Source organism: Melospiza georgiana, chromosome 3 (genome assembly GCF_028018845.1).
Source record: "Melospiza georgiana isolate bMelGeo1 chromosome 3, bMelGeo1.pri, whole genome shotgun sequence".
In the NCBI taxonomy this organism is placed as follows: Eukaryota; Metazoa; Chordata; class Aves; order Passeriformes; family Passerellidae; genus Melospiza; species Melospiza georgiana.
The window spans coordinates 86,642,571-86,659,220 of record NC_080432.1 but is presented as its reverse complement, the minus strand read 5'-3'; the positions used below and the strand labels follow the sequence as shown (position 1 = coordinate 86,659,220).

General features: G+C 36.8%; 1 protein-coding gene across 9 annotated transcripts in view; it reads right to left on the bottom strand.

Moving 5' to 3' along the window:
- Positions 1-16,650, bottom strand: part of PUM2 (pumilio RNA binding family member 2) — a 68,825-nt gene that overhangs the window by 10,411 nt on the left and 41,764 nt on the right. For 7 of the 9 annotated variants that reach the window (XM_058019486.1, XM_058019490.1, XM_058019488.1 and 4 more), the window contains exons 11-14: positions 13,100-13,243; positions 11,800-12,081; positions 6,876-7,112; positions 373-640 (exon numbers count right to left, since the gene is read on the bottom strand). In XM_058019486.1, the coding sequence (XP_057875469.1) occupies positions 373-640; positions 6,876-7,112; positions 11,800-12,081; positions 13,100-13,243 (931 nt within the window). The remainder of the gene's footprint in view (positions 1-372; positions 641-6,875; positions 7,113-11,799; positions 12,082-13,099; positions 13,244-16,650) is intronic. The other 2 variants (XM_058019493.1, XM_058019494.1) reach the window with 1 other exon arrangement.

The window sequence follows — 16,650 nt, the reverse complement described above, 5'->3', positions numbered from 1 at the left end:
AAAACTTTAATTTGAAAAGCATTAAAGATGAAAAGAATAACAGCAACTAAGTCCCTGATGATGTACTGACAAAAAATAGTTGTACATTCCAGATGCTACATATTTTGTTTTCTTAATCAAGGCCTCTTTGATACCTTAATACTTGAGTTTACAAGTCTAGTTATGAGGCTATTTCTACACTGAGAATTTCTACAGGCAGCTAAATTAATTCTACTTTTACAATGAAATTTCTTAAGAGAAGGTCAGCCTAAGAGTGTGTGCTCCAATTAAGATGCTTTGAGTTAAAATGACAAGCACCTCATTCAAAACTTTCATATTAATAAAACAATATCAAAGCAGTCAAATATTATTAACTATTCTTATAATAATTACCTAGAACCGTGCTGGTCTTGGGAAAATTCAACAATATGCCCAACAAGGTCCCTTAGCTGAAGGTTAGGGAAACGATTGTTCCTGAAATCTTCCAGCAGCCGGCTGCGTCCGGAAGGCATAATGTCAGACCTGCTGTAGCGGAGGCGCGAGGGAGGGAAGAGCTGGCTGCTGGAGCTAAAGAGGCTGGAGGTGCTGGCCGCACTGCGATACTTGGCTTCGGCTCCGGGGGCTGCAGAAATATAGCGACCACTACCATTTGTCAGTCCTCCTACAAGGAAGCAGCTCTGTCAGTCACAGCCATGAGAGGGAAGTAAGCAACAGCAAAACAGCAAGTGAACTAAAACTATCGATACACCCTGGAGCCAAAGAAAACAACAGTGCTGTCTTGTTATTTGTATTTACCTCATTGTGGTCAGAGGAGTTAGATAGCTTTATCTTGCAATAAATAAAACCATTATCCTCCTCATTTTTATGTGAAGGGCACCAGGAAAAGAAATGTCATTAGAAGAATGTATCAAGGTAGGTAAAGTGAGCACCCACTCAGCCTTACAGAAACTTTAGAACTGGGTGGGCCTTAGGCTTAGTGGGCAGATTTCCACTTCACGAGTCATACTGGCTTATACCCTTATTAGTAGTCTTGAAGTTAGCCAATTGTGTCAAAATGGACCATGAAATCTGAACTACCCTTCAGTCCCTACTGAGATACCTTTCCAGCTTACAGCACGTTAAAGGCATTTTTGGGGAGGCACATGTGGTGCCTCTTGCCAGCTGTACCTGTCCTGCAGGTTATTTGATGACTTCAGCATCCTAAGCTTTCAATGTGGTACCTCTCCTCAGCAATAAATATGTCACATTTCCAATCAGGTAACTAAAGATGCTCTACTTAATTATCCAACAACCACAGATATATCAAAGTGAAACTCCTTTTAGAAACATGAAGTCCTTTCCTCACTGCACAAACACTCTCACTTCATCCTTCCTCGCTTTCTAAGAACTGAATTGCCTTCCTGTGTCTATGTCCTGCTCCTGTTTGCTAGTGATTCCACCTACAGCTCCTGTCACTCTACAGTCCTGTGCATGTCTCCTCACACCCTGCTCTCTGATCAGTGTGTGTCACTCTGAACTCCAGCATGCCTCTTCCCTCCACTCTACAAAAGGCAGCAATTATCATAAAACACATCCAAAGCATTTTTCCAACTGCTGTATGAGTTTTCAGGGAAATACTCTTACTATACTACAAGCAGAAATACTCAAAGGCGATTCCCACATAGAAACCTCAATTCTACTACTAAAACCAAACTAAGGAAAGAAAAAACCAAACACTCCCTGAAAGTATTGACTATGAATTGGAAAAGGAAAGCATTGTGTCTCCCTGTCTAGGAAGTAACATTGTAATCAAAGCCCTTTCAAAGTCAACAGAATAAATATCTACATTTGAATTTAAAACAAATTGCAGTACGTGCTGTTTGAATGGTGCTCTAGTATAAACTTAATTTTTAAAAAAGGCAAAATAAAGGAAAAGGAAAAATAGAAAAAATAAAGAAAAACCCAGCTGACTGTGCCCTAGCCAATCCTTCATTTGGTTCCAAGTATTTATAAGGCCAGGCAACAGCAGTGTTACAGTGGACTGGCAATGTATTGATGGTGAAGTTATCTTTCTCAAAAGGTCAAATTCTAGTACCAGAATCTGAAATGTTAGTGCTCTGCAAGACACATCAAGCATAACATTTATTGCACTATATAGTACTATGCCCTAAAACAGAAATAATTAGTACTTATTTTTATAATTAAGTCTTCAAAATTCTGTGATAAACATCAATAAATACTTTATGTCCCAAAGTACCTTTCAAAAATCACTAGGTTTTCTTTTAAATTAAGGCCTCTTAATAATTCTCTACAGCCAGAAAAATAAAATTTTTGTAACTATAGTTTTTAGTTTCCATTGACAACAACAACAAAAAAAAAAAAAAAAAGAAAAAAAAAAGAAAAAAAAGAAAAGAAACACCCAACATTCTGCAGGTGAAGCAGTGTGCAGAGTGATGGTCTGCCATAATTCCTCCTCTAGGAATGGACTTCTACAGAAAAAAAAAGTTATGCAGCTGAAATGATGGTATTTCTCATCTGGACTATGTAAACACTGCACAGCAGTGCAATCCTGGCTCCCCTGTAGGTGCTGTGCAGTAACACTATTTAGTATCACGAGAGGGCACCAGAGCCCATCTGCTGAAAGGAACTTACAGGCTGCTTTCCTGTTGCAGGATCACTATTACTCCACTGCTCACATGCTCAATTGTGTGCCAGAAACTAATAGGGCAGTTTTGATCATATGCTCAGTCAACATACATGGTCACAGAACTGAACATGTGAATCAGGAATTGTTTCAGCTTGTTTTTTTTTTTTTTTAATGAGCCTTCATTTCTTTAAATTAAATGAAACAATTTATCCAGCAACTAAAATAGAAATCTGGCAGCTTTTAACAAATGTGCTATTTATGTGTAATATGCATTTCCTGCTGAGAATTATTAAGCCTTTTTCAGTCTAATTTGGGAACCATCACTTTTTAAGACTAGTAAGATAACTATGCTGCAACTGGGAGGCTCCTGTCTAGCCTGTGAGACTATTTCAGACAATCACATTAAGCAGGACAATAATACAGGAAGGCTGTAATAAGAAAGCACATCCATTGTGCCCAGAAAAACCTGTGGTACTCAGAAAGCAGAACCTTCTAAAACACCGGATACTATTATAAAAAAGAGTAATTTAATTAGTAATTAGCTTTTATTTTCACATAACCTTTAATTACAGCAATGTTAGGGCTCAGTGGCAACTCTGCAGATTTGAAAAACAGTAAAACTCCCAAAATAAAGGCATATTATCTTAGATACTTATTACATGCAGATATAATTGTGAGTACAATGGCCTATTTTCTTCACCAAACTAGGAAAGTAATAGCCTGTATCTTGTCAGTTATATGGGGAACATACCCTACTGAATAAAGCACTGAAAAATTCAAGTACTTACTATACATCAGTATAGGCACACAATTCCAAACTCCTGGGGGAATGAAGTGTGCCGTTCGTTCTTCAGATAATCAATTAGCTACCACTTCTGATCTCATAAAACAAAGATCTCCAAAGCACTGGATAATACTAAGATGGTTTTACAGTTTAATTGAACTTAAACCCCCCATGGCTAATCCATAGGGAGGAAAAGGCAGAGAGATATAAAGGGGATATAGATCATCTAAATCAGAGCCTAGTTTCAAGGACACAAAGCATGTTAAATTATTGACTCCTTAACACATTTAGTGTTAAGGAGAACATGAAAAAACATTAAAAACTAGATCCAGGCACATTTATTTTGACAGCATTAGTCTGTTAGTATTTATCAAAGTATTTTTTCAATTATTTCTAATAAAGACAGAAAATACGTCTACTGCAGAGTAACTTATTTACACATGTCAGCAGTTTTTTCTAGCAACACACATACATGTATGTAAATGCTTTAAACTTAATTTCTACTAAGTATTTGCTCATCTGTAAAAAAGCAGCTTCAGCTAATCCTAAGTTTAAAGTTTCATCTTCATATGGAAAACAGAATTACACAGATCTATGTATATTTCAGGAATCAATGCACGTGTTTATAATGACTGGTTCCCTGCAGCCCTACAGAGGAGGGGCACAGCTGAGGCAATGCAAAGCTCCCCACACTGCCTTGCCAAGGGGCCTTTACTCTTACCCACAATGACCATCTCTGAAGGTGAAACAGCAATCCCAACTGCTAACAAGACTGGCTCCCAACACACAGGAAACAATTACCTCCAAAAGCCCAGATTTTAGAAATCCTACTCTACACCAGAACTCTATTCTCAAAATGCTGCAATGTATCATCAAACAGGGTAAGGACTACAAATCTAAAAGGGTTTTTTATGACAATGGAAAACCACTTCCTCTTGCAGTTCCTTGTACTTGGGAGTGAAAGGGTAGTTCAAATTCATGACCTTACTGCTCCAGCTGATTACAGTAAAGAAGCAGTTACAGACAACTGACAAATCCCTTCAAATACAGGAAAACTGACACTAGGCACAACATTATTAGCACATTCCTATTTTAGGATGTTGGATAAAAGTTGGTGAGAAGAGATAAAAACAGCAAAATATCACAAATTTCTTGTAAAAGGGAAATTGTTCTTTTAAGCTACAAATTGCAGCAGTGTCTGACAAAGGGGTTATAAAACCATGCACCCTTTCCCAGTGTAGTGCTCTAGATTCTGGTGGCTGAAACAGGAGCAACTGAGTTTGATGCCCATTTTAAAACAAGAGTTAAACTTAGCTGAACCTGTTGATACAAGCAGGCAGGACAAGTTTGGAAGGTGGAGGGAGAGCTGCATTTGACAGGCATTATCAGAATACCAATGGAAACTGCATGCAGACATGAACTTACAATGTTGTTCTACTCTGAAAAGTGACTACATGGTAACCATACCCCTTATTAAAGTAGACTCCCTCTTTGATTTCAGGTAGAACTTCTCACTTGGTGAGAAACCTCTGATTTTTTCATTTTTTGTATGTGAGAACAAAACATGCTTCCAAGAGTGGTTGATGAACACACCAAAATAAATATAACAAGACAGACAATTGACTTCAGAAATAACCTTAAACTCTTACATGGTACACTTTGCATGCAACTGTGCAAAAATATGGCACAGGGCAGAAAGGCTAAAAAAGATTACTGTATTTTTCTGCATTTTTTCTGAAAGCAAATATCCAAAAGTCCTCCATTTCCAAATTTCAGGCTGACTTTGTAATATAGCAAAAAGTTTTTATCAGTAATCAAGGTCCACTTCATTTGGATGATGAAGAGGACACACGGAAGCCAACAAGGTTGTGTCAATTTTCAGAGTACAACTGTATATTCTGGCAGTTACACACTGATCTAGTACATGATTTTAACAAGGTATTAGGCTTAGTTGACACTGCCAAACAGTTCAAAATGGGTCAAAGTCAGTATTTAACAATTTCTGCTGACAGAGGCAATCCTCTGTACTGATCACAGCCTATTTTCTCAGAACTGAAAAAAGTCTTTTAACATTTATCAAATGTGAAACAAACAAAACTTTGAAGATTTTAAATTTTAGATAATGCCTTCCAAAATTTGGTTTAAGTATAGTTTTCAGCAATATGAAAACTATGGTGAGAGTACTTTGAAAAGAAAGAAAGAAAAAGATTTCCATGATAACCCCATTGTCAGATGTTCAGAACTTTCTCAAAAGCCTCCATTTGGGCTGAAACTTTCCATGCTTGGTCTCAGCCCAAAGGTGCACTTTGTAGACCTGAAAAAGGAAAAAAGGTAAGTAAAAAAAAATAAAACGTGCTGAAACATCCCCTTGCCCAGTTTTATTTCGGGTATTCAGCACTTAACCTTGAAGGGGATACTGTACTGCAAATGTAATATATTTTAATTATTTACCTTTGTTATACAAATTAGTCATATTTTTTTTCACGATAGGTGTATTATGGTAGGCATTTAAAAATTTTGTTTCCTGTTTTATTTGCACTAAGAGGTATAGGGGATTGTGCTGCCTATTGCAAGCATGGAACTGTGCATTGAACAATTACTGGAGCAACTGACAACTCAATCTTGAATTAAATCCAGTTCCACTGTATGATTTTAGCATCTAAATTAAATGACTGCAAATATTCACAGCAGAAAAGGAAAAACTATACCAGGTAACCTCGGGTTAGAGGCATTATCTTCTAAATATACTGTATACTGTGGTGGGGTTTCTTTAGATCCTTTATTTTTTTAAACTTTTTTTTAAAGAAAGGTTGAGCTCCCATGTTTTCTTACTAGCCAAAAAAAAAAAAAATCAAGAAATTATTTTCAGCATTCCTTAAAAAAATACATCTGATAACAGAGAGCCACCACTAACAATGCCTTTACTACTTCTTTGACAATTTTTTTTTGTCTCCTTCCATTAGTCTGGTGATAAATTAATGTCTTCCTGGCAAAGTAATTGGGCCATGAGGTTAACTGATTCAAAAATCACCTTTCAATACATTTTACATTGAGAGAGAGCACTGCTCACTTTTCTACTTTATCATGGCAAGGGGCATTAATGAAAGTCACTTCACTGTTAAACACATCATCTACAATGTCCTTAAAGCGGCAACACAGTGGAGGAGAAACAAAAATAATGCACCTTGCTTGTCATACTGTGGAAACATAATAGAAAAAGGACCAATAATTCTTACTGGGCTTCTACAAGGGAAGAAAAACCAGTTGTTGGCCCGATACTGCCAAAAGCTGAGTGCCCTCCACTGTCAAATCAATGAGCATCTGAACGTGCTCTTCACCATCAGGAATGGCCCCTCTTCATTACAAAACTGTGTAACAGCAAAGGTAATGTGACATCTCTTATGCAACATATATTTTACACATAGAAATACATACACACATACAAACAAAAAGTGTTTTTTTGGTTTTTGTTTTTGTTTTTTTTACCTAAATGCAAACTGGATGAGGATCCATGTGATGAAAGTGATGGCGGTGGCGTAAGTGAATGTCCTGGCGTTTGGCTTGGCAGAGGCATGCCTATTGGACTTGGAGAGGAGGAAAATCCCAGACTATTGTAAAATGGCTGCCCTATGGGTGCTAGGCTGCTACTAGATCTTTTGTACAAGTCAGAGCTAGTAGATAGAGAATCTCTCCTTGTGGCACTACTACTTGCAGAACTGCCAACTGAAGAAGAAATAAAAAGACCCTAATTACACAGTGTCAACTGAATAAAACCTATCCCCAACTACAGCTGGGCAACAACAGATGCGATCACAATAATTACAGCAATCGTTATGACAAAGACAATCACTGTGATAACCACACATGCTTTTAAGTAAAACTAAGTGGGTATAAACATACCACTGGCAAATAATTTCACCAATGTCCATGTCTTTCAACATTTCACACTAGACTTCTCACAGTAATATTGCAGTACTCTGTTTTAAATGCCTGACTTCAGGCTTTGGGACAAATATGGAATTTATAAGATTAGATTACACTGTCACTTTATTGGATAAATGATTCTAAAAATATTGCCGCTAAATTATTTGATAATTTTTTTTCCACCATAAATTATTAGTCAGACAGTGATGCTCATTTCAGGAAAAAGTCTAGAGGAAATTTGTTGTTGTTTAAGGGTTCACAAAATAATTTATATTGATGTTCAGCTGTTTCTGAACTTCCCTGTTTGTGAACCCCTCACCTGTAAGAAAAAAAATGACTACTTTAAATTCCCTATGAGAATTATGGCTCAAAGAAGTGTTTTGAAAAGATACTATAAAGAAGGAATAGGCCAAGAAAGAAGATGAGAAGCACAGCAGAGACAGGAAAATTAAGTGAGAAATTAAAAACGTGATTTTACTGCTATCAGTGTTTCTGAAAGTCAAATTAGACTAGAGGCTTTGGATAACAGTGTATTAGTGAAGGACTGGTTATCCTGCACAGCAGCGTTCAGCAGGGCGATGAGCAGTCTAGGACAAATTAGGAGAACAATAAAAAGCTTTTAGAAATGTTAAATTCTAGTATCTGCTGCATACTAGTGAAGTATTAAACCAGAGTCCCTGTTTTAAACATTGAACATTATTATAATCATGAATCAAACTAAGATTATGGATATTTTAACAACGAATATCTTTCTTAGCTGAATTTGGAAAATTGATTACTACTATTGACTATTTCAACTTAAAAAGGAAAGGTCACAATTTTTACTTCCATCACCTTTGTCCTTTTCAAGTACTTTCCTACTAAAGCTGGCAGCATGGAACAATATAAAGGTCGCCTGAAACTTTCCATTTTTAAGACACTAATTTGTTTTCTCATAACATGAACAACTTGCCTAATATTTTTCATGGCAGGAACTTGCCTGGATAAATTTTTTAATAGAACTTTTGTCTAAACACTGCCATTTCAGAAATACTGGCAAAGAAAGGTGCTTTATCTTTACCAAAATGATCTAGCTACCTCTTTAAGAAGTTGATGCTTTCATGCACTCAGACCAAATATGCCAGCAACAGGAGACCTTTATTTTCACACTCTTAGACTAGACTAAAAATCTTTGCAAAATCATAGTTCACCCAAGTTCAGCACGGATCTGCTACAGACTCATAGCTGAAAACTTAAACTCCTGACCATACACAGCTCGTCTGAGATGGTTGATTAAGGTTGTGCCTGCAATTGAACTTCAGTGTGTCATGTCAAAAACAGACAGTGAAACTGCTGTCCAAGATTCCACCTTGTGTTGGAAAGGCCCATGAGGCAATGAGGAAAGGAAGTTTTCTATTTCAAGTGGCAGGGAGACAAAAGCCAAACACAAGAAGTAGACTAGGGAGAGGGGAAAGAGAAAAAAGGAAACCAGAAGGAAGCGAGAAAGGTAAGACAAAGGAGCCAACAAAGAGACTGCAAGAAAAAGTGGCAAGCACTTTCAGTGGGACTGAGGATGAGAAGAAAGCAGATCTGAAGAAAAGTTAGGCTGCAGAAGGTGTATGTGACTGTGGGGCAAAAAGACTGAATAGTAAGCTGATGATGGGAACACCACACAGTACAAGTAGAAACAGAAACATACTTAGGAGGGAAGCAGGAGATAAATGTTGCCTGGAAACTGGGAAGGAAGACATACTAGAGGAGAAACCAGAAGGAAAAGATACTGGACTAACTAGGCAAGGAGACTGAGAATAAGAAACCAGAAGAGCAAATTAAGGCAACAGTTGAAAGAAGTCTCAAGCTCTGAGACCAGCTCTACAGGCTCTGGCTCAGTGAACCACATCAATGTTAATACAATACTACATGATGGACTGCCATTTTCCCATCTTTCAGCGTTTCTTATTCGGCTAAATTACTGCAGCTTAACAAGTTACCACAAAGCAGCCGAGCTGCATTTTCACACACAAAACAAGCAAAGCTCACAAAACACAGAAGATAAATTGCATTAGCTTACTCCTCTTCCCCCCTCACTATCTAATCCAATTCCTTTACAGCTGTTACAAGCCAGAAGGCGGCATCTGGAAAGCTGCCACAGTTGATCTAATTCTTGGCTACCTGTTAAGCTGCAGTGACTTATCATCGTGTACCTAAACCTTTAAAATGGAGTATGAATAACTTTATTATAAAAGAACAGAGACTGTGAGTACATACAGTCATTTATAAGGTATGTTTGCTGCTTTCAGCTGTTACTTTGTTCAGTCATTCAAGCTAGAACATGCTCACCTTCACATTTTTTGCAGCTATTTTTGCCCCCTGCAAAAACTGAAAACATAAGGGCAAAATGTGTTCTGCCATCTATCAGTCTTCATGGCTATATTTTAACTGAAATTCAACATTTTCAACACACTGATGGGAGTTACAAAGAAGCTGAAACCATGGCACAGAAAAAAATTAAACTTTTAATTTGCCTCAATATGCATGAATACCACTTGTTTAAGTGCTCATTTGTGAAACTCAATTCATATATACACACAGGCCAGAATTCTAAAAAAAATAAATAAATAATCAGGAAGCATTTTTTAAGTGGCTATTAGGGCAAGTACAATTTATACTTGGCAGAAGGGCACTTTCAATATACTTTTATTCTAATAATATGATGAAAAATATTTCAGGTTTAGATAGCACCTTTCATCAGCACTTCTCAAACTGCAAAAGCATAGGGTTCCTGCTTCCCTGTGCAAACTGCCATGCTAATTAAATCACCCTGGATACTGCTCCAAGATTTCAGCATGTGCTCTCTGTGCTGAGGGCTTTGGATAAAGCTCTGTAACTGACCTTTGCTACAAGAAAAAGGCTTAATCTCCTGTGCCAGAAAAAGCTATGCTGATTTTCTTAAGTAGAGACACAACTGAAATTTGCGTTCTATGGAGGTTCTTCAGATAATTCAGGATAAAAACTTTTATGACTTATATCTATTCTATCTAGAGACCTTAAATAGTTGCATGGTATTAAATATATATATTTATTATGACTATCTACCACTGTAATGAAACTGTCCCTAGAGTGAAACACAGCTGCTAAGGATTCACTGAAACCTTACAAATAGCTCTGGACAAGTTATATTATGTAATATTGGATAGCACAGTTTTGTAAATAAAATTTACTTGCTGTAAATTAAGGAAAAATTAAGAAAACCTACACTACTGAATAGCCTCAATTTATTTTTTTTTTTAATTGAACATGGCATGTTTCCGGTCTCTTCTTTAAAATCAGATACTGGACAGGATCAGTGTAAAAACCTGATTTTGGACTTCCTAACATTAGTTTTGTTAAAGTAAATAATTTTTCTGATTATTTTATGAAAATTAACACTGAGAAAAAAACTGTGTTGGTATGCAACATATTTGATGTCGCTAGTCACACTGTTACCAAACAACTACCATGACTTAACACTGCAGGGTGTGCTTTTCCTTCTGTTTTTTCTCCCCCATATATTAGGCCATTTTGTAATTTTATAAAAGTTGCTTTCTTTAGCACTAGTTTTCCTTAATTTTGCAAAGAATTGTTAGAATGCATAAAATTCCCCCAATTTCTACCCATTTTCAAGATATGCAAGATGAAACATGCTCCCCTGATTTCATTAAAATAATATTAGTAATAAGAAGCAATTCGGTGCTGTGAACTTTGAGATTAATAGCAAAAGGCGATTTCTTAAAAAATGTTTATCTTGCTTTACTAAAACTGAATTTGAAATATAACAAACCTACCTTGCATGTTTAAAAACTGTGAATATGAAATTTCTGCTTAAGAGCAGAAATGTGACAGAATGATTTTTTTAAAATATAAACAGGTTGGTAGTATTTAGGAGTATCTGTTGAAATAATTAAAGGCCCCAAACATGCACAACTGTATCCAAGATTAAACCTGCTAGAGCTAACAAGGACTATTCTTTGGTATTAGGTATTTTTGTTTTATAAATACTTTAAAAAAGTTATGGAAACAAGCACTTTGATATTAGATCAAATTTAGAAAGTCATAGGCTGTAAGAAAATTAGGAATTTTTCTGATAATAATTATTAAAACAAAAGACTGTATATCTACACTATCATCAATTGTTACTTTAACCATAGAATGAAGACCTTCTTGAAAACAAAAGCGGCTTACAGGAACAGTAACAAACTTCTGGGGCACAGTTCAGTGATCAGTATGGAAAAGTATTTTGGAGATTCCTGTGACTACAAGATATTGTTCAAAAATGCATCTTCTATACAGAACCCAAGTAAATCTTAAAAACTTCTTTTATTTCTCCCTCTAGTTTGCTTTAACCTTATATAATCTATTTTTGCATTCTTTTTAGAAATGTATGTATATATATGATGCCTGATACAGATACATTTTTTTGCTTAGCACAAAAGTCTCACAGAATGTCCTCACTATATTAACAACCTACCTGATGAGCCAAATCCACCAAGTGCAGAGCCGATAGCTGCTCCTAAAGAGCTGCTACTTCCAAAGCCAAGAGATGTGCTTCCTGGTTGGCCAGGACCATGTGAAAAAAGGGAACTGCTCTGGGAGTTATTGGTCAAAGAGTTACTGCCATAAAATGAATTGGATTGTAGGCTACTATTTGTTTGCTGTTGCTGTTGCTGTGGCTGGGCACCAAGGGGCCGAAATAGACCGTTCGTGGCTCCCGCGAGATTGTTTGCTGTTCCTCCAGCTGAAGCAGCTGCAGCTGTAAAACACACGTTTTCAATCACAATTACTCTCTTGAACATTTCTGACTGAAAATGGATTATTCAGAACTAAATTGTATTTTATTGAAGCCCTCTTAAAACAAGCAGAAATTCACATATTAAAGGACTAAGAGACTTAATAGTATTACACAATCTTAATTACTCAAAGGGTGAAGACAACACATGTTTTAGGCTAATCAAGGCTGCAGAACTGTTAATGTAATTGAGGGAACTTCCAGTGTAAACATGTAAGACATTATTGTTTACTAAACTTTTTATATCCAAAATTGCAGTGGCAGAATTGCAGCTAAGAGTCATTCAAAGACCTCTTCAGCTACTGTCAGAAGCAAGTTCTGCACAGAGAAAGAAGCCGATAGATTAACTTAAAATCTAATTTTCTGAACAGATTAAGTTAAGTTAATTAATCCAGGATTAATATTCTAGATTTTAATTTAACAAATGCAATAAATGGTTCAGTAAAGTAATACTAGATCTTACAACTGGTAAAAATGAAGGAAACTAGAGAGTTTTGATAAAACTAATTCTTCTCTTTTGCTTTCCATTCTATACATAGCTTTCTCCTTGCCACATTTTTCAGGAGAAAAGAAGTTTCATGAGAAAAGCATAGCAAGGTTCCAGGGCAGTCCATCTTCTGCCAGGCCGAAGCAATGAAATGATGCTACCTAGAGGACACCATTTAGGGGGACTGATGAGAAGTGCATGTTATAATGTATGGGGAGAGGAAGGAGAAAATGTTCCTATCTGACAAGTAACATTTGCAGAAACATGCCTGTGTATGTATGGGAAGAGGACTGTAAATTCCAATTAAAAATGGAAAATCCCATCTGTGAGAAAGAACAGAAGACAGAATAAAAAAGCAAGCATGCACAGTATATCCCTCATAACTAGAAAACTTCACAGATGCACAGAAAAACACGATGTCAAATATTAATCAACATTACTGTTAAGATTCAGTAGAGAAGTGAAAGAAACCTCTGTGCAGGATTAAATATTTACCTGCTTGTGCTGCTGCAGAACTGATGAGCACAGGAGTTGAGGCCACCAATCTGACCGGTGCGCCAAGGCCGGTTCTCGCTCCAGGGCCTACGACTAAGGCACCAGTCTGATCGTAATAGGCAGTGGGAGCCAGCACCTGGTAACCTGCACCACACAGGAGACAAGGATCAGTGCTGCACACAGGCTCACACAGCCAGCATTTCCTCTCTCCTTGAAATATTCTAACCACAAACTACCAACCAGCATTCCTGCCACAGTCTCTGAATATCAACTGGACATCAAAGCAAACGCAATAAAGATCATAAAATACTGGGATAAAATAAGATTTAGAAATGCTTCAAGCTATTTTTTACAACTAAAATAACTGCTAAAATTAGTAGTCTAAAGTTGAACTTACTGTCAAGGTTAAAGTTTCTAACACCATAGTGAGGAGGTACAGGTACAACACAACTGGCAGATTTGGACCATTATCAAATCAATTTCTTTCAGTAGTTTAAAATACTTTTGTACTCCTCTGCACATGGAGAAGCTCTTGAGATGACTACAATTAAAAGGCTAAGCTAAATGCAAGTCTGGCAATTCCACACATTACCTAACCACACTTCAAGTCCATCTGCAAAAAACACATTAGGAAAGGAATGCTGTGTGTGCAGGAGTACCTTGGACCAGCCAGTTTCACAGGAATAAAAAAGACTGTAATCCAAGCCTAACACTTAATTCAGTTGACAGTTAAGAACTGGAATTGATGAAGAAAGGGAGGAGGAGTTGAAAAAGAAGAAAAGCAAGCAGTTCGAAGGAATACAGGATACAATATATGAATGAAGAAAAGCAAAAGATCCAAAAGAAAGCCAAGCAAAAAAACCCCCTTTATTTAGAACTAGAGCAAGAGAATTAATTTTAAAGCTCTTGACACTTTATTGTGAAGTAGATGAATTGGAATAAAAATCCCTCAAAAATGGAAGACAAGCTAAGACAATCTAAGAAAGGGTGCTGATATTTAAAATACAACAATTTCTAGTTGTTAGGTAGAGTATTATTATGAAGCAATGAAATAAAACCCAATGGAATTTCAATATTCCTCCCATGTTCAAATATATACTAACAGTATTAAGAAAAAAGACAAGATTGCAAAAGTCACACATCTATTTTTGTACATGTAAGAACAAAGATTTTGCATTCTATTTTAGGTCAGCTGTTCCCATCAGTTGCCTTGTATGTTCAGAACTAGGTCTAGCAGATTTCTCTCTGAAATACATATGGACCTGAACATAACTGGACCTCTGATTTAAGGTGAGTACCACAATCACCAGCCTTCCAAGTCATATTTTCTCATCCTCAATTTCTAAAACATCTCTGATCTCCTCTGCCTAGATACAATCCAAAAAAAGAGGTGAAAACATCATCTGCCTTCTGGCCTGGTGGTTGCAGTGCTCTGCAGGGAAGATGGATACAAAGGTCCAAATTCTGACACACTAAGATAAGATAATATGAAGATATGAAGGAGACTCAGGCAGCACTGAACAGGACAGGAGCAATGAAAATCCAGATTTTTAGGTTCAATTCACAGTTCTGGAAGTGAATGCATTATACTGGTTATGAAAAATCATCATTGCTCTAATTCTAAACCTGTTTGTTCTCACTGCTCTCTACTCGCTTTGCATTCCAGGCACATCTACCTTCTCTTTCCCACCAACAGCACAAGAAGACAGTTGCCTTCCACATAATTTGTCTGAAAATTTGGCCAGTTAAAACCAACCAAAACACGTTCTTACACTTGAACTAGATGGAAATACTTTGCTAGAGGTGCCACTGCCTCTTCCACCTACAAAAATACGCTCTGCTCTACCCCTTCCACTACTAAGAAAAGTTGCTACATTCCCAAGGTAGGGAAAGGTGACAAAGAAAGGTTTCACTGTAGTTCTGCAGATAACACAAAATATGAGATTAGTGACACAGTACAAAAGCTCATTATAATAACACATGTTCCTGCACACATTAGCCATGTTAATTACTAGTACCTACATAATTTCTGCTTCTACTCATAGCAAGTTGAACTGATAACAACATGTTGGTTCTGCTGTTTGTTCCTGCTGCATCTTATAAAACCACTTTTTCAGAACCCAGAATTGGCTAATGCTCAGCAGTATTTACTCTGCCCACCTACTCTCTTCAAATGCACAAACCTATGGATAATGCTGTAACTGTTGAAGTATAACTGCATAAAACACCCACTGATTTTATGTTTACACCCTTCCACTCATCTGAAGCTAACAGCTTTTTATATGACTTCAAGCCCACAACGTAAACAAGCCTATTTTCCAATGGAAAATACCTGGAGGGGGGGCAGGGGAGATAACTTGCACTTTGCATAAATTAAATTTACTGAAATTAATACTAATGCATTATTATCTAATTAATATTAGATTTTCTAAAATAATTTACTCATATGACTGCTAAATTAAAAAGTTGAAGCAATTTGCCCTTGCTCTTTACATTACAAGATGACCAAGCCCTCTTGATACTTCCCTGACATTATATGAATTTGTGATCCACCCACAGACAGTACATTTAAAATAAGTCATGATAAGCTAGGTCAATAGCATCCAGATACTGCCACAGAAGGTTCAAGATATGAATGAGAACTGATGGGTTCATTTCTGTTTCCAATTTCTGGATTACATTCTGAACCAAAATAGGCCTCAGCTTTCTACTGAAATCTACCACAACAAAGCAACATAGGACTGGCTATTTGTGAAATTGCTAAAACCTTGCTAAGTGAATCTGCAGCCTCAAAGGTATAAAATTTTTTGCTTTGATATCAAAAATAAAATTTCAGAGAGACCATCCAAGATCAAATTAAGTAACTGAAGAAGAGCTCTCACAACAAACTTAAGAGTTTCTCCTTTCCTTTCCACTATTCCACAAATTGTGCCTCATCCCAGAAATCTGAGCACAAATCTAGAAACTTCCCCTGCCTTCTCTCTTATCAGAGATAAGGTGATGACTTGGCAGTTCTCTAATTCCCTCTTCCTGTTTCAGATTTTATTACCTTCCATCACATCATCATCTCTCCCTGTGGATGTGCCATTTCCCCTCAAAATTAACAATTATCAATCTTACTTCAGTGCCTTCATATTCAAGTTCTCTGTGGTGTTCCCATGCAGTGAGAAAACTAAAACATACTGTTTCCTAATCAGTTCCTAATCACACCTTTTATTTTAGAGTTCAACTGCTCTATCTATACTTACTGTCTCTGTATCAGCAGGGAATGTGAAAATAAACAATCTAGTTTAAAACTATGGTGTTTTGCTGAAATGATTTCTAAATGTCTCCAGAAACCAGACTCTGAAAAACTTTTTGATTCTTATCACACAAACCTTGAATATACCTACAGAATGAGAGGAAATGAAATCTGTTCTCTTGGCTCATGCAGCTCATCCTTAGTACTGCCCTTATCCATCCAGCAGTGCAACTTCCCTCAACTTGTCTCTGCACAGTTTAACAGCTGTGACACTCCTTACTGCCAACTCAATTATCTGCTCCTTTTAAAA